Below are 21,328 nucleotides of genomic sequence, written 5' to 3'. Positions count from 1 at the left end.
GCAGCTCTGGAATTCTATTGGCGTTCAGCTGACTTCTAATAGCAAATCAGATTTTAGGGTGTCCCTCCACCTTTAGGACCTACTTTTATTGACAGGTAAACGAGCCAATCACATTTGGGTATATCTTGCCGGACGTTTTCTTGGTGGCGGAGTCATCAATATGGCGCTGACCACTGTTTACAAGAATGCCATATCCTCTGTATGATAAGTATTTTTCTTTTACAGAGTTTTGGGTTTGTTGGTGCATTTAACAAACCAATGATAGCACTGACTTTTGAAAATACCTTTTTAGTCTATTGCTAATGTAAAACACACACCGGACCGGTTAATGCCTGCTTGTTATCATGTCGGGGTCAAACGTGTGGAGTCGCAGCCGGGAGAAAATGAGACTCTTCTCTGAACTTTTTGCTCAATGTGCAGATGAGGTAAGCATTTGAAAGCATTTATAGCAATGTGTTGCTACCATGTCAACATCCTACTAATGTGGTGTTGTACATTGTCCTAACTTCTAACTAATTAGTAGCTCATGAATGAAAAAACATTTGTTGGATATTTGTAAATAATTGGGGGCTATAATGGCAACTAAACATCTCAAACTTGTTGACCTTGAAGTTTGAAGAAACTACTTTTGTCTTTACAGAATTACAAGATGTAAAGTTGATGAGTTTAGTTACAACTTACTGGATTTGGATCCCTCCACAACGTGTTTAATGGACTTCTTTTTGGTCTTGCTTCACAACTTTCAGTCTGTTCAGCTTCAGTTAATTTAGTTCAGCTGCATAATTCAGAAGGAAAGCCATTCTGACCAAAATGCAGGAAGAATAAGTGAAAACTACGACCCCGGCAGCATTCTGTACACACAAAACATAGCAGCATTTTCTACAATAACTACATTGTAATATAAAACTATATAACAGTGACGACTGCTAAGTGCAAGAAGTCTGTTTACATGTTTTTGCTGGAATCATTCTGCTTTAGGCAGCAGTGTATGGGAAGTGTGTGGCAGAAACAACCACAAGCAAACAGGAGCTGAAGAGGGACCAGTGTGCCAAGGAGTTCCAGGCCCTGAAGACCTGTTTTACAAACGCAGTAAGTCCGATCTCCTCACGCGTGTTTTAAATGGACGTACCGACACTGATTTACAATCATTTCTCTTTTTTTTGTTTGTTTGTTTCACAGGCCAAGAAAAGAGCCAAATGAACACTGGTCTTGAGCAGAAAGTTAAAATGGATCAACCCTGAAATGATATTGCTAATCTGTAGAAAAAAAAAACAAAAACAAATAAGTTTTAAGTTCATTAACTTCTCCAGAACAAAGAGGATCATTTCTAACAGCTTGTGGATCCAATTGTGTAATGTACAGAAAACTGTTTCATATCCGTTTGTGTTATTTAAACAGACCAACTTGTCACTTTTCTTGTGGATCTTTTATTGATTCTTACCAGTAAAATACACATGAATACGTCACACATAAAAAAATACTCTCTTGTACAAAGCCATGGTCCGGGATGTTGATGTGCTGGAATCTCCAGACGAGTCTGATTAACGAAACCGCAAAATACAGTCCAGATTTTGGGTCGCAGTCTTGTTTTAACATAAATGTTCTGAACAAGACCACTAAGTAAGAAACAAAAAACAAAAAGACCCCAGTACATTTAGTTTCAATAACACTTGTGTTCTGCAGCATGTAGACTGAAAGGCACTAAGAAATCTACAAGGAACAGATAAAAGTGGAATGTTTCAGTAAATGGCTGTAAGGCTACATTATGTACCTCGCGGGTGCTTCAACCTGTTCCTTTAACTGAAAATATACAACCGTTAAAGACGAGCTTTGAGCCACGTTGTGTTTTATGAGGTCAGTGATACAAGAAAAGATTCTTACATCTGAATATCCCATCAAGAGAGCCACACTCCATGAGCTGCTCTGTAAAAACAAAATTAAATTGCCACAAATGTTAAATACAGCTTTTTCCAGTCTAAATCTTCCATAAGTAGAATTTGCATAGATGTATTTACATTTACACAGTGACCTCTTTCAATTTGTCCTCTTCAAAGACTAAAATAAGTTATTATTTACTTACTTTGGTAAAGAATTTGGGTTCTATTCGGAGTATAATGAAACACAAATGTTCAGTCCCAATCATTTCAGAAGATAATGAGGACTGTAAGGCAGCATGGTCCACAGTATGAGGAGGTTCTACAGGTTTGGAGTATGTGCTTTCAGGCCATGGAATAAGAATGTGTGTTTCTGTTGTGTTATTCTGCTCCATCATCACCCTCCGTGGCCTGTTTCATCAACCTGGAGTGCACCACAGCCCCCGCCAGCAGCTGCTGCTCCAGGGCAGCGTGCAGGTCTGAGCCCCCCAGCTCCAGCAGAGGCTCCAGCCCAGGAACCCCCCTGGGGCCTGCAGAGTCCTCCAGGGGCTCTGCAGCCTCTTTGGCTCCCAGGGCTCTCCGCCTCCGTCTCAGATCTGTGTCTCCCTGCTCCCTCCCCTTCTCGTTGGAGCTTTGGGGGCGGGGCTCAGCTTTGATAGCCTCGTACTCCTCCGGCCGTTCTCCGGGGTCTGCCTGAGCGGCAGCTTGTTCTTTGAGGTCTCGTCCTCCGTTTTTCAAAGTCTCGCCCTTTTCTCCCTCTCCCCCCTGTGCAGCTTTCTCTGAAATTTTTGCTTCGACGGCCCTCTGCAGCTTGGCCAGCCTCTCCTGACTCTCCTCCACCTGCAGCACTTTTTTCGCTCTCTCATTTATTTCACCGTTGGCTCTCTGAAGCTCCTGTGCAAGCTTTGCTTTCTCCAGCTCCCGCTCCCGCTTCTCTCTTTTCTCCCTCTCCTGCCACTCCTTTTCCACCCTTACTAGAATTTCTTTTTCTATCCTCTCCTTGTCAGCTCTCTCCAACTGCTGTTGTAGGACCAGTTTTTCAGCTCTCTCTTTTTCCAGCTCTTCCCTCACTTGTTTTTCCTTTTCCAGCTGCAGTTCTTTGGTCATCTTTTCCTTTACCTCCCTGTCAAGCCTTTCCTTCTCCAGTCTTGAGCTCACGTCTTTCTCCAGGTTTTCATTACGATTTCCAATGGTGTCTTTTTCTTTATCCATGCTTTTTTTTTCACCTTTCACTTGTTCAGCCTGGTCATTTTGAGCCACAGGCAGATGGTCATCAGGTTTTTTCTGTCCTAGCGGCACCCCTCTCGCTCCCAGCTCGCTCTGCTTCTCAGACTTTCCTCCAGGCGCAGCCTTGTCATCTTCCTTGTAAGCTGCTGGAGCGTCTGCTTTAGGACCCCGGACTTCCGCCCCTGCGTCCATAGCTGGAGCCTGATTCTGAGGCGCAGCGTGAGCCTCGTCTCCTTCAGCCTGTGGAGCTCCAGCTCCCCTCAGCTCTGGAGCCAGGCCAGACTCTTTGGGCTTCGCTGCTCTGCCCTCCTGGATGCTTTTCTCTGCCTCAACGTCAGCAGCTCCTTTAAGTAGCAAAAACACAATATGTTAACATTCAGTTATTAGGCAAGAGAGTTATCTAATGTTTAGCCTACAGAAGATCTTTAACTAAAATTCAGTGAAGATGATATATAAACCAACCACAGAATGAAAAAATAAATCTGAAATACATTTAGGATAAAAAAAGCATTTATTCCTAGCATTTAAAATTAAACTACAGCTTTTGTTTGACAAAAGCACACTTGCAATTTTGTCAAATGTGCACGTAAGAATTGGGAAAGGGTTTGTAAAATGGGGAGCAGCTTCGTATACGTTTGAGGATAAATAATCCTGAGCGGCGCAGTTTGCCATGTGGGGCGTTTCCACGCACCAGCAGGTTGTTTCTGGTGGATTTCCTTGTGTTGCTCTTCTATGACAGCCAGTAATTTTTCCTGCTGGTCAAGAAGCCTCTTCTGTTGCTCCTGCTGCTCCTTGATCACCTGCAGCAGCACGGCGTGGTCGAGCTGACCCTCTGCAAGGAGACAAAACCGGTTTCCTTAAAAACACGCAGGAAGCAGCTCGGAGGGAAACACGGTGGTTAGGAAGCTTTTTTGTGAGAAGCAAAAAACAAAAACAGTATTCCACTAATTATGGATCCATTTAACACAAATCTTTAAAATAAAGCTTTAAACTGGAATGAAACAGCTGAAGACACACAAACTATGTTAGGGGCCACAGCGAATAGTTTTTCTTTTTATTAGCATATGATTAAAAATTCCATTGTTTAGTAATGCACTACAGCTTTTAAGCAGTTTAGAATAATAATAAAAAAAGGCTGCTAGATGAATGAAGAAAGTGTCTGAGCGACAGATTGTGATGAAGAGAAGAAAAAGGCAAGAAATTCATACCTGCAACCAGCTTTTTTATCACTGTCATTTGAATCCAGCAGAGAGAAATAAGAAGAAATAAGAAAAGAGAAGAGGGCAAAAGTAAACAACAGGAACCAAAAAGTGAACAGGCCAACAAGCTGAAACTGATCGCTGAGAGCATCACGGGTTGTTTCGTAAAATAAAAAAAAATAAAAAAGCTATAATAAGCACTGAGATGAGATCATGATATAACAAGCAAAGAGAGATCAGAGAAAAGGAAAGAAGTTTCTATCAGATCGCAGTAAAGCTAATAAAGCCTTTTCTAAAACAGCCAAAATAAAAAACAGCTTTCAGCCGATGAATTAGCAGCAACTGTCAAACTGTAATCAGGTTACTTCAGTTTCTGATTATACCAACGCTGTAATTATTCCCAAAAACCCAAATCTTAAGTTTTTACATTTCAGCTTTAGATGTTCAGTAAGTAAGATGTAGCTGAACAAAAAGAAGCGCTTTTATAACTTTGGAGCATTTTGCATTTTGATTTTCAGATGTGGATATGAGTCGTTTTCAACAGCAAGCAGGAATTTTAGAGCTGCGACTTTTATTCAAACCGAATTACTCAATCCAAATGAAAGGCTTCGGTTTAACTTACCCTCCATCTTCTCATCTGCTGCATCTTTGCCATCTGCAGCCCTTTCAGCAGGATGATGCTCTCCCTCAGGAAGTGGAGCTGAAAAAAAGAAACAATAATCACAATTTAAATGTTGTATTTTTTCCCCTAACGTTTTCTTCCTTGGCGTTGCTTTAAAGCGTGGGTTTAAACCTTTTTCTGCAGGTTTGGCAGCTTCAACAACTTGTCCTCCTGCAGCCTGATTGCCTTCGACAGCTGCATTCTCTGCATCTTTAACAGGATCGAGCTTTTCCGCCTCCTTCAGTGGCGCTCCATCCTCCTTTTTGCCATCCTCGACGGCAGCTTTCTCCAGCACCTTGTTGGACACGACGCGACCGCCCGGTTTCTCCTGCTCGTTTCGTACAGCCGCCTCCGCACGGTCCCCCTCCGCCTTATCGCCGTCTCCGTCTTCCACCTTCGGGGCAAGCTCTTGCTCCTCGGGTCTGTTGGGTTCTTCCTCGGCGCTCTTAGCAGGAGCTTCCTTCTTTTCCTCTTCCAGCTCCGCTTTGTTCTTTCTGGAGTCCACCTGAACATCGTCGTGGGGGATGGGTGGCTCGTGGCGATGGGCTTCCCCCTCTGGCAGCGCGACACCTGAACGGACAGACGGCCGTGATTCTACACAGCTCAAAAGTCTGGGTGAAGTTCTGATCGTGCTTTAGGGGTCTTACCGGCGTCGGGGCGGTCCAGCTGCACCTCCTCCTCCTTCCTATCAGGAGGCTCGACTAGTCCTTTGATTTGAGGAGGCTCGCCCTGATTTTGCTTTCCGTCCACGGGTGGAAGGTCAGGATTTTTTCCTCCTTCTGCTTCCCTTACTGGGAGTTTGTCTGTTTAACAAAAGAAAATTAGAATATTTTAAAAGTGACCTCCTCTTATTATAATTAAATCTCAGAGACATTGGCTAAACTGTGCTTCTCATTACTGAACATATAAACTATTAGTTTTTTTTAAAGATCCAACTAGAATGTTAAAGTACATTTGTGGATTTATTATTTTTTTACTAATTTGTATTAAATAAAAACATAAATGTTGCCACTTATTTCCACAGTGTTAGCTCCTGTGTTGGTTAAGTGGAGTTATTCTATTGCACAACATTTATTACTAGTCATTTAATTAACACCTGCACCTGTGTGTGTTCTGTTAGCAAAATATCTCATGGACTATCAGACAAATTTTAATCAAACTTGCAGAAAATAATCCCTGAATGTATATCTACAACTGATTAACTTTTGGAGTCAACCCAATTCAAAATGGCTCCTACAACCAACTGAGCTTAGAAAACACAAAAACGGCCCTCGCTCAGTCAGATTTACAGATATTGAGATAAAATTTGATGTGGTTAAAGCTGAAACTAATTCATGACATATACTCCAAGCACTTTATATTGTGCGACACATGCACAAAATACTGAAGGTTTTACTAACAAATCTGAGTGAAATAATAACTGGTTGGACGTGCACAACTGATTAACTTCTGGAGTCAACCCAATTCAACAGTAAACACAAAAATTGCTATGACTTATTTAAATTTTACAGACATTGAGGTAAAATTTGATGCGGTAGTAGGTGAATCTAATTCACAATTTATACAGATCATGCAGTATCACATGAGACTGCGCATACCGTCATTCACAAGGTTTGACTAAAATGGCTGAAACTCTCTCTTCTTATCATAAGATCATTTTAGTTTAAAACTCTGGCACAAAAGACAGCGGGTGGTATGCATTACTTTAAGGAATTCATTTACTTTGTGTTCTTGTACACGTCAACTTAAAACACATTTTACTACAACAGTTTTGAAGCTCTCAGTGCCTGATCAAAGAACCCACTAGGTGGCAGCACGTATCAAAAATGCCTGTTCTGGCACAGCTGGTACTGAGTACTGAATAAGGAGAGGAGAGAGGAAGGAGAGTTCAAACTGATGAACAGGAAACAGGTGCAGAGTTTGGCCGACGTGGGCTCCAATAACAGCAGGGAAAGGTACAGAAAAAGAGAAAAAGGAAGGCAGAGAGTTTCCTGCATCGGTGAATGGGTCGAAACAAACAGAACAAATGTGGTAAAAAAAGAAGAAGAGATGGTGAAATGTCAGGTTTCCCTTCAGACTCCTTTTGCTCCCCCCCCCAAAAAAAGAGGCAAACATTAGCAGAAACAGTTCCCTCAGAGTCTTCTCTCCGTTTGATCTTCTGCCAAATACATATCCAGCCTTTGCTTCGTACAGCCGGAGCTTGCAGACATTTTCTAGAAGCCACAGGAGATGTGAGGGTAGAGGAGGCTGAAGACAATGTATTTTAACAGAGAGAGGGGGTGGAGGGGAGCAGGGGAAACGAAGAGAGGCAGAGGGGAGGAGAGAAATTGCCAGAATTTGAAGGGCATCAATCTTGCTTCATCAATGTCAAGCACTCAGCGCGGCTTTCAGATATTATCAAGAGGTTATCTCTTCAGCCTGCCTGTCTGTCTCCCAGTCGCTCTGTCTGTCTCCAGCTTTTCTTCTCACAGAGATAAAAGAAACTCTTTCTTCTGCTGCGACTTTGTGCTTTTGTTTTAGTCTCACTGGCCCTTTGCTTCTGGTTCATATCCTCTTTACACCGTTCGTTTAAAGGTGCTGTACCAGTCATCGACTTTGAAAGGAAAACAAGAAAATAAACATGTCTCCTGTATTGCCGGGGCATTTTGCATAAAGTAATTACATGCAGTGGCGTTGTCCAACCGTACACACTGCATGCAGCCCCAGCTCTGGCCCGTTGAGGTAAATGTTTCCACGGCTCATTAGAAAACCACTTTCATTTCCAGTCCATCAACCGGGTAAGTGTCTGCCAGCCATTAGAGGAAGTCATGATCTTTACCGTGCGGTTCGGGAAGGTCTGGTGGCGGCTGCCTGTTCCTGTCAGCTGCTGGGGGAGGATGAACTTGGAGGCTGGAGCTGGAGCTCCTGGCCGAAATCGAGAGGGTGGTGAAGGTGCTAATGAGTAGGATTCCCAGGCCAACACACAGCACAAGCTGCACCACAGAAGGACGAAATGTGAGAATGGCCTGAAACGGAGATGTAACATATTCACAAAGAAATAATAAAGGAAAGGGTAGACGCTAACCTGAGAAACGACACCATTCTTCTGGATCTTTCTGTAGATGAGAGCAGGACATATGAAGCATATGAGACTGCCCATGGTGGCACCAGTCAGGCCCAGGATGGTTTCCACTGATAAGAAAAAAAAAAAAAAAAACAGAAATAAGAAATAATGCCAACTGTGTATTCCCAGGGAGACGTTTTGCAGTTTTTGCAGTCAAAGTGAAACAGTTGAAATAAACATGATAATGATTATAAATAGTTGGGTACCTTTATGAAGTCAAAGCTGCAATAATTAGATAGTTCTTTTTCTTTATTCCTATAATAATTTAATCTAATGTATGAGCTAATAGGTCAAAAGATTGAGGTTCTAGCTACATAAAAAATTTAAGGACTACGTATCGCCCACCACCTTTCATGTCAGACTTTCAGATTAGGATCATCTTGTGTTGAGAACTGACAGAAATGTGTACATCTTGGTCAAACCTTGTAAATAACATTAGGTCATAATGCGAAAAGTCCCGCTCAGAGCATGCGTTGAGGGTGACTCTCACCTACAACAACACCTAATTTTAACACATTATCTATGAAATCAAATGAATTGGAGTCATTTCTGGGTTTTCTACGGTCAGTTTGATGTAGCGATCATCATGAATCGGACCGACTCCAAAGGTTAATCACTTGTAGATGTACATCTAATGATTATTTTCTGCATTAACATTTGTCCAGTGGTTCATGACCCATTTGGCTAATAGACACATGCACACACACAGACCGGTAAAAACCTTAACATCTGATAAAAAACAAAGAATCAAGTCTGCCAGAGCTCAAAAATTTAGGCTCACTCTTTAGTATTTTTTTCCTGTTGAAGAAAAATCAGAGATCTAAAAATTTGTACTGCGAGCTAAATTTATACCAGCGTCTGCCATTTATAGGCGCCACCAACCATGGCACATGGCTCCTGGCGGTGCAGGGAGAGCTTTGGCCCAGCCCTGCCTCTGTAGACCGGCCTGCTGGGCATCCAGCCCGGAAACCTATCGTTCATCCAGAGGACGGACACCATATTGTTTCCCTCAGATTTAGTGTCCATTCTCCCCGGGGTCCTCACTCCCTTTCTCCTCAGTCTATTAGTCTGATTAGATACACAGAGACCCAGCCAACCCCCCCCAAGTGCGTACATCTGTGTGTGCCTGTGTGGTCACCCTATCAAAGCTTTAACAAACAACCGAACGGATGAATGGGACATAAAGTAATGCTGCAGCTCCTCGTCTCCACCATTTTGGAGGTGAACGGTCGAGGGAAACAAACTTAAAGAAACTGACAGAGAGCCAATATTGGTGTGCGCGTGGACTTGTGTTTGTGTGACTGTGTTTGTGCGCGAGTGTGTGAGTCGGGAAGAATAACAGCCCTATCTACCTGTCAGCCCATCTAAAAGGAGATAAAAGTTGGGGCCCTGATTTAAAGACTGTGTTAGAGTGTGACAGTCACTGACTCGTAAAGTCACATTCACACACATCGTAAAGCTCCCCAGCTACTCCGCCCCACATAAAGGAACACATGCACCTTAAAGACCTCCAGCAAGCTACACATACACACATACAATTTTAGCCCATTCAATCCATGCCCAATCGTTCACACATACACATACACACACACACACGGGATGTACCATTAGGGATGAGAATGCCTCCCAGCATGGTGCCAAAAACAATGCAGAGGGTGATCATCTTGAAGCGCAGAGGAGGCATGTAACCTCCGGCAGCGAATGTCCCATCTTTCTGCTGTAAGATGGAAACAAAGATCAGGACGTGAGAGAAAGAAAAGTAATAGGAAAAAGGACTAAAACACACACAATTCTACCACTCAGGGTGACCAATCTTAAATTTAAAAAACTGACGGCAATGTCTGGGTCTTGACAACACAACAATCACACACAAAAGCCTATCATCTGTGCGTTTTGCGGTTCTTACAGAACTAGACTTATATTATTTTGGTTATTAGAAGCAACTGTCTGCAGTAGCAAATCAAAACTCCAATCTTTAACTAATGTTGCACCAAGGGTTTAACATCCATCTCCCAAATTAAAGGCCTAGCAGTCCTTCATGCCAACGTTTTAAGCTAAAATCCTCTTTCTATGTTGAAAAATGACAAGAGTCATGTTGTTTTGCGGTATAACGAGATCTGTTCATGCTCACAGTATGTGTTGGGAATGACTCTCAGCTACTACCACACTGGCTTTTAGCTCGATATCTGTAAAACTAGCAGAGTTATAGACATTTTTGTGTTTGCTAAGATATATTATCTTAGCAAACACAATTCTTATTTTGAATTGGGTTGACTCTAAAAGCATAGATCACACTTGAAACGAAGAAAGGAGGCAACTTTCTGAAAACAATACCTGTGGGATGAGCCACTAAAACTTTTTAAAACCCCGACAAGAGCTCTCACACACAAATTTGACAAGATTACTGGAAAATAGAATTATGACAAAAATTACCTGCACACCATTTGATTTTTTTCCCATAAATGTTTTCATAAATCAGTGCAAATTAGTCTGAGGATCATCTGAACTGTTAGGGTTTATTAATCAGGGGGCTGCAGTTAAACTTGCAGTTTCTCCAAATGAATGATAATACTGGCAGCAGCAGAAGAAAACGCACAACATATCTCTTAAATAAAATTATTGGCAAGCCTAGCTGCATTAAAAGGAATAATGCTTTTATGCTGAGAACTACCAGAATGTAATGTTGTCATTAACACACACATATACTTTGCATCCATACTGTATAGACAGCATAATTTGGATAAAGGAGGAACTTTCAATTTCAATTCCAACCATAGCAACAAGCAAACAAAGGCACTTCTCAGATGTGCGGAGCAGTCCTCTCACAGGAAGTGTATCGAAGTGGTTTCTGAGCCCACCTGCTGCTCAAAAAGCATGGTGTTAATAGCCTGGCGGCAAGGCAAGATCATCATGGGAAATCCAACAGCCACAGACATCATAAAGCCCACACGGATCATTTCGGTCACCAGGTTGGACGGAAAGTTCATCAGCACGTTGCCAGCAATGTGCTCGGTGAAGCTGACATAGCCGAAGAAGCCCACCTGGATAAGAAAAGAGGGCACTGAGAAAAATAAACTCACATTTGAGATGTTAATCTTAAAAGGGCAGCTGATTATGACAAGCTAATGCTTTAACAGTATTACTAGAACAAAAAAACGACACAATGTGTGTGTGGAAGTGCAGCTCCACTCACAGTGATGTAAAAGATGGTGACCACGTTGAGAGCCGAGGTGAAGATGGTGCTCATGCGTTTGACTGACGGCTCATCCAGGCTGTCATAGGTCGGCAGCACCTGCCTGTGAAAGACGAGCAGGCCAAAACAACAAACTCGACACGCCGCTTGACACAAGACCGCTGCTGCGGTTGTATGTGCTACTGCTACAGAACCCTCTGAAGGAGCGTTAACTGTGCCACTTCAAGTCAGGAGGTCAAGACGTGCAGCCCCACAGATGTTCGGTAAATTGAGTTGTTTATTTTTCCGTCCTGACAGCTGACAAAATGACAATCTTCCACTTAGTTTAAATTTAATATTGGAAACGGCTCTGTAGAGTTCTTTAATGAGCAGCCATATGGGGGCCCATTTGTGCTGCTCAGTAATCAAATGATGCATCGCTTTCCTCCTGTCCCTGTCAGCAGCGCACTCAAGGTACCAATTTCTTTATTCTTCCTTTGTCTCACTAGAATTTATACATTTTAAATATATTATATATATAAATAAACATTTCAAATAAAAATCATCATCTACAACAATGCAGTGCTTGTGGTTAGCCATTCCTCAATCCATTTTCATTACCCGCATTTTCCATTCTGGGACGCGGGGGAGCTGGAGGAAAAATTTACACGTTTTCCTCACAATTTTGTCTCCAGCTGGTTTCCAACACTCACAGCTCAGTGAGATATTACCTATAGAGCACAGACTGGAGCATTTTGGGATCAGTAAAGTAGGACAGATCGATATCTCTTATTGATCATTGTGAAATCAAACAGAACACCTTCGATGCCTAGAAAGGTGGATTAGCTACCAGCTCATTTTAATCAAATATGTTACACCTTGAGCCGGTTTTCCACAAGCCTGCGCACACGGGTTGTGCAAATCCAAAAACACAGATTACAACACTTTTATTTCCCTAGCTGGCACAACCCAGACTTTGTCTAAATCTATGCGATGGTCTAAGATTTTCATAGATGCTTTTAACTGTTGGGGAGGTTGTTGTAAGTAAGTATTTGGAGTAGATTATTTGCTGTGCGCCTATGTAATCGCACAAGCGTGATCTCATGGGCATTCAAGAATTGATCAGGTTTCACCAACTTGTTTTTATCCAAACTTTATCTGACAGGGGAGTCGCTGTCTCGGACCTGATTTAGTAGATTCCTGACTCCATAAACAGGCTCCCAAATCTCATATAATCGTGTTTAAGCAAGTCAAGTGATAAAGAGAAAGTAACACTGAGGTTGTGAGAATGACAGTACATGCAAAACGGTTGTAAACCAAAGAAAGGTGATGGCAGTGGGGGTACGTCAAGTGGTACCTGTGTATGCACTTCTTGCATGTGTGCGGCACGGAAAGGGTGACAGTAGTCAAGGCTGGCTGAGGTTGGACCTGAGATCACCTGTCTGTCTCTCTCTCTCTATCATTTCCTGCCCTGTGCTATAAGAGCCTGTGGGCGTGTGCAGGGGGACCGTCGGCACATTAACCAGTAAATTTACAGGCCTTATATATAACAGCGAGTGCCTGACAGGTTTTACAGCATTATAAACTTTCTTGGCAGACTCTTTTTTTTTTTTTTTTTTTTCCCTTTTCCGCCTCACCTTCTTTCTCGAGTACAAAAGAAGAACCACAGAGCAGAAATGAGAGCGGGAGCAAGAAGCCATAACTTTCTCTTTCCCTTGTTCCTTCGCCGCCAGTCTCACTTTCACACACTCTGATTTTATTAGCTCACGCTGTCCCATGATGCCATTTCTCGATGCTGATTTAATCCGCGAACCAGTAAATCTTACAGCCAAGGTTAAATAAAACTATATACGGTTAGCCCAAAGCTAAAATATCTAACGGCCACTCAATAGTCCTGACTCAACGGCTAATGTCCTAATGTACTTCAACAACCTTAAAACTCAGCCGCATGCAAAAGTCTGGCCACTGCTGGTAAAATGTCTGTTTCTAACAATAGTTATGCAAGAGAAAAAATAAAAGATGCAAAACAAAAAAAAAATTAAAAATCAGGCAACATTCACAGCTTTTGTAAATCTCTTAGTAACTGAATGAGGGATTTGATCTTTTTCTTCCTGGAAAAAGAATCTACTTATGTGAAATTATTCTCCATGTTACCTTTTTACAGTTTTGTTTTTTCTTAAAAAGATTCCTAATGTTGGAGAAATCAGGGATTTTAAGAGGCATGGCAAAATGCTCAGCTCACCCCTCTTTTTGCAGTGATAAAGATTTTATTCATGTTAAAGAAGCAGCAACTTTTTTTTTTAACATACTTTATATTTAACAGTTCAAACCTTATCAGCTCACAGATCGTTTTCCCCAAACCCACCAGGATTATTTAGATATTCATGTGAAAACATTAGGTGTTATTTTTGGTGTGATGACTGTTTCAAGTGCTGCTTCACAGATAGGACCTTAAAATAAACCACTTTGTAGTCAGAATTTGGTTCTGATTTGCCTTTCCAAAAATATTTGATGTTCTTTCTGAAAGTTTTTTCTCCCTTCGTCGTTCTCTCGACTCTTCTTGATAATTGCCTGTTCTTAATTACATTACAAAACTGCCATTGTCTAATAGCATTCTCCTGCTTTGTAGACATTGTTTACTTTAATAGTTCTTAATTATGTAGATTAAAATGATAACTCTGTCTTTGAAGGTGCAGTTGAATACACTAGTTGTGAGCAGTCAGTATCTTATCTGCAGTAGACAACAGTCAGACACTCCTTTTACAGAACAGTTCCGCAATAAGGCTGCAAAGCTGAGCCTCTTCTTAAGGATCATGTAGTTCTTCACAATGCACCAATCAATCTGGCTACAGCCATTATTTATGTTTACGCAAATGATTTCCATTTTTACACCCCCCCCCCGCTGCCTTGATAGTTATGGAATGCACACCAAAACAGGAAAAAAAAGGGGATCTTGGGTTGGGTTTGAAGGTGTTTTGTGAAAGGGTCGAGAGCAGTGGTCTCCAATCCTGGTCCTCGAGGGCCTCTATCCTGCACGTTTTCCTTGTTTCTCTGCTCCAACACATCTGATTTGAATCAATGGGTGATTAACAGGCTTCTGCAGAACATGAAGAGGTGATTGAACCACTGAATCAGGTGTGTTGGAGCAGGGAAACAAGGAAAACATGCAGGATGGTGGCCCTCGAGGACCAGGATTGGAGACCTCTGGTCTAGAGTGACCTCAGTTTGGAGAATCAGGGAGAAATTCTCATGGAGGAGTCAAGCTGACAGCTACTTAGAGCAGGGACCGTAAAAGGTGAATTTCAGCTATCTGAAGCAACTCCAACTTGAAACTGTGTTTTTTTTTTTTTTACAAGCGTTTGATCAAACACCATGTTGTGGATTTCTGCACTGTGCAACTTCTACATCAGATAGTACTTGGACCAAGTACACTTAACGCAGTCAGTTTTTGTGACTGACAAAGAACTAATTGCAATAAGTCACTTCACTCCTTCATGGAGCTTCCTCAGATTTTCCAAAAGTAAAAGCACTGACTGCTGTCTACTCCAAGTTAGATACTGACTACTCATACACGTTATTCAACCCCACTTCAAAAACCAGAACCCTTTAGGATCTGAAGGGTTAATGGCCTCGTTTTGCCAACAAGAGCGGTGACATTCTCTTACGTTCTCTTCATTTTTAACTTTATATCTTTGGAAATTCAGTTCATTATATCCTGACTTAACTATTGATATGAACAGACATTTTGAGCAGTGTGCCCAAACGTTTGAATGCCACTGACTCTTTACTGCAGCAGCACAGAGGATTTTTTTTTTTTCCCCCCGAACATTTTTATTTGTCCTTATGAGCCAACTGCTGCACACTCCCCAATAGTCCCCCACCTCCCCCTAAAACAGACAAGACGAGCCCCCACCCTGTCATTGTCATAATGGTGATGTTAAGTAATGTTTTAACTGAAAGTAAACACATTTCATGAACGCAATAAAAATCCAATGTGCTAAGAGCTATTTAATCAGCCTGTGAATACATCAGTGTGTCTGTAAGATGGCGGCAGTCCAATGTGTTGATTAGTGGTTTGGCTTAAGCTGCCTGCTGCCTAACTGAGCGCTTGCCTCGCTCAGCCTGACCACAGGCCAAGAAATCCCCCTGCCAAATATCACTTAGCACAACTAGTGAGAACTGACGCACAAAACACACGCACACAAGCTCATACTTTCCTTCATTTTGGGTGACATGCACGTTCCCACCGCATCGTGTTTTGTTAGTTTTGTGTGATTACGTTAATTAAAAGTCGGTTTTAAGTCTCCAGGCTGCATTCATCCACTCCTATCAATTACCTCACACAAACAAAACCATCCGCCGCCGCCACCCAAACATCTGGCTCCTAATGACCTCACCAAAACACCCCGCTGAATCCTTCCTCGGCGCCGCATTCAAATCAAACACGGACTACATCCACCAGGACTCTCCGTGCTGCTCCCGCCAGTTCAACCCAGTGCAAACCCAGAGCAAGAGATGACGCGTAAAGCGAGCGGCAGTGACCGAGCATGCAGAGGGGTGAGGGTGAAGGCGTGAAGCTGTGATCAGGAAAAGCACCGTGATGTGATTTCTGCACTCAATTCAAATAAAGATGATGCAATGCACAATATTTTATAACAAGTATCTAGTAATTTGCAGTGCTTTATGTCAAGTAAGTTTAATGGTCGGACAAAAAGAAGTTTAAGTCCAAGGCTAGTCCAAGGCACTTCTAGAGTAGAGAGTTTAAACAATGGAGCAGACTAAATGAAATGCCATATCAACAATCCCCTTTTCTTCTCAAGTCTGTGTTTTTTTAACTTTACAAACTGAGTTCTTCATTTTGGCTCAAAGGAATGTTGAAAGTATGCATGCACTAACTGTTAAATTTGCTCAAATTTGACGTAAACAAACAAACAAAAAAAAAACACTGCTTAGATAGTTACTAAGAGGTAAAGCTCACATATTCAGGAATTATCCAGCAATCGATGAGCCCCCAACTAAAGAGTCGTTTGGTTTTTTTTAAATTTTGCTTTGCTGATGTGACTCTAAAGGGGTGGAAGGGCACGAGGAGTACTTACGACTGGCAGGCGAAGGCCATCCCACAGATGGGGATGCAGCGGAACACACCCTCCCAGCGCACCACATTGACCTGCCCTAGCCACCAGCCGCTGAGCAGCCCGTGTTTGAACGAGGACAGCACCATCTGAGGGGAAGGAGGCGGGGAGGAGGGGGGGAGTTACAGCCCAAACCAAACGAAAACAGGTGGAGGGAGAACATGAACAGCAGAATGGGAAGGAGGGCGGGAGGCCGGGGTGGGGGGCTGCATCCATGTCGACAGCTCACAGGTTTTGACAGTAACGAATGAGGGGTGAAAAAAAAAAAAATGAAAAGAAAGAAATCAAAGGAAACCCCGTACTGGAAGAAAAACCGGTAAGGCTAAAAAAAAGACATTAGAGAAAAAGTAAATAAATGGAAAACAAGGAATATTTAGGAGTTCTACAAAAAAAGTCCCAGGTTTTTCCACCAGAATGTGTTTCCTATGTCTTGCTCCTTTTATTGCCTTTAATAAAAAAAAAATTAAATCCACCACACCAAGCTTGCTCATACTGGGTGTGGGTTAACGGAGAGCAGCGGAGTTACCCTTTTCCTTCATTATGTCATTCCCCTCCGCCTTATTACTACTGCCACCAAAGACACACACACAAACACACACACGGAGAACTCAAACCAGAGTTGAAGGTGAACAATGGAGATGAAGGAAGTGGACTGAGCAGAATATTCAGGTAGGCATGAGGAGGGTTTATGGGGTGTGAAGTTGAGGTGGAAACACGGGGCTTCCTTCACTCTCCACCCATCCCCCACTGCCCTTAAGGTGGTGTTACTTTTTTGGATGGGGTGGGGTGGGGGGTGTTACTTACGGGTGACAGCAGAAGGTTGTGGCGATAATGGGCAGGCACTGAATGACGCCCTTGAAGCGCCACAGGTGCACCTGCTCCAGCCAGGAGCCCGAGATTATGCCGTAGCGCAGAGACGACAACACTATCTACAGCACCAGAAGCAGAGAGAGTGGCGGGGGTNGGAGGGAGGGAGGGAGGGAGGGAGGGAAGGAGGGAGGGAGGATCGCACACGAAAGGTGCAAAGGGTGAGAGGGTGCCAAAGGGGAGTGGGAAAGGCAGGATAAAGAAGAAAAAGAGAGGAAAACAACAAGTGAAGTTATATAATAGAGAGTGAGGAAAGAAGGGATCGATTAAGGGTAGGATGGAAGGAGGGAGGGAAGGAGATACATCACTGTTAGAGGGTCAGGGGTCTGGCCGGGGTCGGGCCTGGATCTAAAGCCGAACACACCACACCACTGTTCAAGGTTATCAACATGCTTCACAGGTCACACGGCACACACAGAATACAAATGGTACTTTGAAGACTTTGGAAGCAGCACTGCAATTCAATAAAACATGAGCTGTACACACACACACACAACAAAAACTATCTGTGTGTACATTTAAAGAGTAAACCAACTAAATCATGAGAGACAGAAAACTGCTACTGAGCTTTTGTAAGATCCAAGCGTTTAGCGTGTGGCATCGGGGTAAACAAATCGCAGAATAATTTGTCTGGTTTTAAATAATCTTGTTGTAATGCGAATTTAAAAAAACAGTAACAACGGGTGACATCTAGCCCTCTTCATTTGCATCAGTAGGTTAAATAAGCTGGCGTCAAACCTTATTTTCTCTCATTTTATCTTAAATTTGCAACACCTCCGCTTGTTTGCACTTCCTGTAAGAGCGATCCTTCTCAAATGCACACCCTACAACCACTCAAAAACAGCATATTTCAACAACCCGTTCCTTCACTCGCCTCTTTTTTGATCAACCACGAGAAGTATTTTGTTTCCATTTGCCTTTTTAAGGTGGTAATATAACAAGTCTTCAGTTTAGAATTGCTGCTACTTAAACAGATATAAATGTTTTTTTTATAAAGGTAATTAAAATCTAAAAACTGTTTTATCGAAACCATAAGACACTAAATGAAACATTATTAATATTCTAATCACTTATAGATTTTTGTTAACAAAGCACACAGTAGTTTTAAATATATATCTGCGTTGGTGTTTATCTTTGACTTGTTAGAAAACGGAAAGTGTGTGACTGAAAAATACACTTTACAGCGTAAAACTTGCTTCACGCTTCAGGAGGTACTTCCTCTAAAGAACCTAAACTAAAAATAGACATATTTACATGTTTGTGGTCTAATAAGCTGCACTTAATTACTACAGATAATATTAACTTTCATTTTTAAGCTCCCAGCTATTGTGGCTAATAAATGTTGACTAGCAAATCAGAAAAAATAAAAAGTTAAAACTTATTTAAGATGAGAGTAACATAAAGTGGGTTTGTAACGAGACGCACAGCAACTGTTTTCTGTCTGAAATGATTTAGGGCGGATTTGCTCTTTAACAGAGGAGCAAGACAATATTGTGTTGGTAAGTAAACAGACTGGTATATTGGTTAAAATAAGGAAGAATCAACACGGAATACAACATGTCACCATTTGCCAAAAAAAAAAAAAGTCTAAGCAAAAGGTGGCAGGGCTAAAGGGCTGAACTAAAAATGACATTTATCTATATTTTAAATTAAACATGTATTTTAGAAAATAGAGAAAAACACATCACAAAAATAAAAGGGCCTCACAAAAACACAACAATATGCTTAAAAACAAGATTAAAACATTATTAGTGCATAATGTTGCAACAATATGACTTTATTGTTGAGTTTTTTTGGACTGCACCAATAAAAATTAATTTCATTTCACTGAAAATGGGTTTAATACGTAAACCTTTCATTAATCATGTGTTTATTTTCATGCCAAATTAAAATGGAGTACATTTAATTTAGCCTGAGCAAAAATTTAAGCTCCAATTTCCATGATAACTTACTTTTGACAAAGTTTACCTCCTTAAATTTCCTTTCAAGACGGATTCAGTAAGAGAGGCACACTATCCTTTCTCTTGAAAAGAAAACTTTTGACGAGGATTTAGACTGGACCAAACAAGGCAGAGTGTTCAGCCTGGATGTATGCATCTTTCTGACACACACTTCTGTCTTCCAAAGATTCCACAGAGCGGCTATCGTACAAAGAACAAGTACCACTACTGTGTCAGTAGCTCAGAATAAATTAATCTTTATTAGTGCAAACCATAAACGTACTGCTACTTTGCAGCTTGATTGTTTTTGATCTGTTATAGAGTATTAGTGTGATAAATCACTTTTATATTTTAGCGATGATACAGCCTCTTAAAATCACAGGCTGAGCTGCAACTTATTGGCATGCAGGGCACACAGAGAGCAGCTGAGTGGCAGCGGGCTCACCGTGAACATGAAGAGGGTGTAGAAGATGAGCGCCATGGCCGAGAAGGACTGGATGGAGGACATCATGTTCCTCTGCAGACTCAGAGGGAGCACGATGAACAGCGACACGGCGATCAGCAGCACCACGCGGAAACTGCCCGTCACCTTTCGCAGAAGCAGAGCGACACGGTGACACACTCACTTTTCGGCCTCGGTTTCCAGACTAGGACTGAGTCCTGCCCCTGTTCATCTGCTACCGGTTTAGCTTGTTTTGGGTGGTTTCGTAATGAAGAGAACAGGAGACAGAATATACAGATTCACAAACAAATCTCAAACCTGTAAACCCAACAGCTGAGCGAAGAAATTTGAGCCCAAGTCGGCGATGACAACATAGAAGGCAATACAGGTTCCCAGCATCAGGCCGATCATACTGCAGGGAGAGAGAGAGAGTTATCACGTCTATTATTTTACCTTTTAACACTTTTGTTGTTATATTTAAAGAAAGTGATATTTAAAGAAAGTAAGGTCCTTATTTTAGTTTTCTCACACCCAGTCCACCTACGTGCAGAAAATAAAAGCACTGTGTGGATTTTAAGCAGTGCCAACTTGCCTTGTTTCCACCAGAGTTTTTCCCGGTTTTCCATAAGCATGGAAAGCTGCAAAGATCAGAAAAATATCAGTGTGAACATCATCGGGACAACCAGACACGAGTGGCCAAAAATGTGCCAAAAAGGAAAAAAAAAAAAAATCACACAATTTTATATATTTTGTTTTAATCAAACTTCTTTCTTAAAAAACAGGCAGGATTTTTGCCTCCTCGGTTTCAGCAGGTAAAAACAAAACCCATGACAATATTTATTTAGTACTTCTACCCACCCAGGCCAGCATAGGTCCTCCGTTTGGTGTAGCTGGCTGTGTGGACCAGGAACATGCAGGATTTGTGGGTCATCCACGAACAGAAGAACAGCAGCAGAGTTCCCAGCACTATCCCACACTGAAAGAACAGAGAAAGAGTCATCAGGTCATATATAATATATGCATATCGGTCATGTTTGCTCTTTACAACACAAGTCCAAGTGTAACTTGTTTTAGGGAGAGAAATGTCCACATATAATATATATATAATTGTGAAGCAGCAGCCAGATTAACAGGTTACCTGCACTGCACGTGTTCCTGCTTTATTTGTTCTGTTTATCAGTCTGTAAAGTATTTCAGCCATGCTGATCATTTCAGAGATGGCAAATAATTGCTCCTGTCCCCGGGTCTGTTGATAGCACTATATGAGACTTGTGGAAACTTTGAGGTCATAAAAAAAGCTTCAAATCATATATGTTATAATGCATAGTTCTAATGTCCATCTCTAATAGTTCTTACAGAATAGCTGCTGGTGGCATCACAGAACAAAAAGTTTTGCTTTGGGAGAAATTCTTTAAAATGTATACGCCCTGATAAGTATATCAAGACCTTGAAAGTGATTGTTGTCAGAGAATACGTACGCAACTCTTTAAACAAATAATACATGATTAATTTTATCTTCCTAACATAAAACAGACAAACAGTAAAACGGAAGTTACTCTGTAACTATGGTTCTGTGAATTCCTGGATGACTGCCAGTGGCAGTAAACAAAGTGGATATGTCTCCTCGCGCTCCGCGCGGGTCGAGAATTAATGTAAACAAAGTCACGCACGTGACACGTAGCTCACCTGGGCGTGCGTCTATAAATAGCAC

The 21,328-nt window shown here is 41.9% G+C and overlaps 2 protein-coding genes across 5 annotated transcripts in view; one reads left to right on the top strand and one right to left on the bottom strand.

The window, feature by feature from the left end:
* Positions 1 to 131: 131 nt before the first annotated feature.
* Positions 132 to 1,410, top strand: ndufaf8 (NADH:ubiquinone oxidoreductase complex assembly factor 8). Its single transcript, XM_017418440.3, has 3 exons — positions 132 to 425; positions 979 to 1,089; positions 1,180 to 1,410. The coding sequence occupies exons 1-3, from the start codon at positions 345 to 347 to the stop codon at positions 1,198 to 1,200; spliced, it is 213 nt and encodes a 70-aa protein (XP_017273929.1). The 5' UTR covers positions 132 to 344; the 3' UTR covers positions 1,201 to 1,410.
* The window catches only part of slc38a10 (solute carrier family 38 member 10), a 33,077-nt gene continuing 13,153 nt past the window's right edge, over positions 1,405 to 21,328 (bottom strand). For 2 of the 4 annotated variants that reach the window (XM_037980610.1, XM_017418434.3), the window contains exons 3-18: positions 20,476 to 20,593; positions 20,210 to 20,255; positions 19,936 to 20,029; positions 19,621 to 19,764; positions 16,333 to 16,457; positions 11,258 to 11,360; positions 10,923 to 11,105; positions 9,670 to 9,781; positions 8,026 to 8,132; positions 7,780 to 7,933; positions 5,609 to 5,764; positions 5,094 to 5,531; positions 4,923 to 5,000; positions 4,310 to 4,330; positions 3,793 to 3,933; positions 1,405 to 3,445 (exon numbers count right to left, since the gene is read on the bottom strand). In XM_037980610.1, coding sequence (XP_037836538.1) covers positions 2,256 to 3,445; positions 3,793 to 3,933; positions 4,310 to 4,330; positions 4,923 to 5,000; positions 5,094 to 5,531; positions 5,609 to 5,764; positions 7,780 to 7,933; positions 8,026 to 8,132; positions 9,670 to 9,781; positions 10,923 to 11,105; positions 11,258 to 11,360; positions 16,333 to 16,457; positions 19,621 to 19,764; positions 19,936 to 20,029; positions 20,210 to 20,255; positions 20,476 to 20,593 — 3,210 coding nt within the window. In that variant the 3' untranslated portion in view covers positions 1,405 to 2,255. Of the gene's footprint in view, positions 3,446 to 3,792; positions 3,934 to 4,309; positions 4,331 to 4,922; positions 5,001 to 5,093; positions 5,532 to 5,608; positions 5,765 to 7,779; positions 7,934 to 8,025; positions 8,133 to 9,669; positions 9,782 to 10,922; positions 11,106 to 11,257; positions 11,361 to 16,332; positions 16,458 to 17,172; positions 17,298 to 19,620; positions 19,765 to 19,935; positions 20,030 to 20,209; positions 20,256 to 20,475; positions 20,594 to 21,328 lie in introns of all 4 variants that reach the window. The other 2 variants (XM_017418433.3, XM_037980611.1) reach the window with 2 other exon arrangements.

This window comes from Kryptolebias marmoratus, linkage group LG17 (assembly GCF_001649575.2).
Source record: "Kryptolebias marmoratus isolate JLee-2015 linkage group LG17, ASM164957v2, whole genome shotgun sequence".
NCBI lineage: Eukaryota > Metazoa > Chordata > Actinopteri > Cyprinodontiformes > Rivulidae > Kryptolebias > Kryptolebias marmoratus.
Note: the sequence above shows the minus strand (reverse complement) of the source record. Positions and strands in the feature narration are given on the sequence as shown.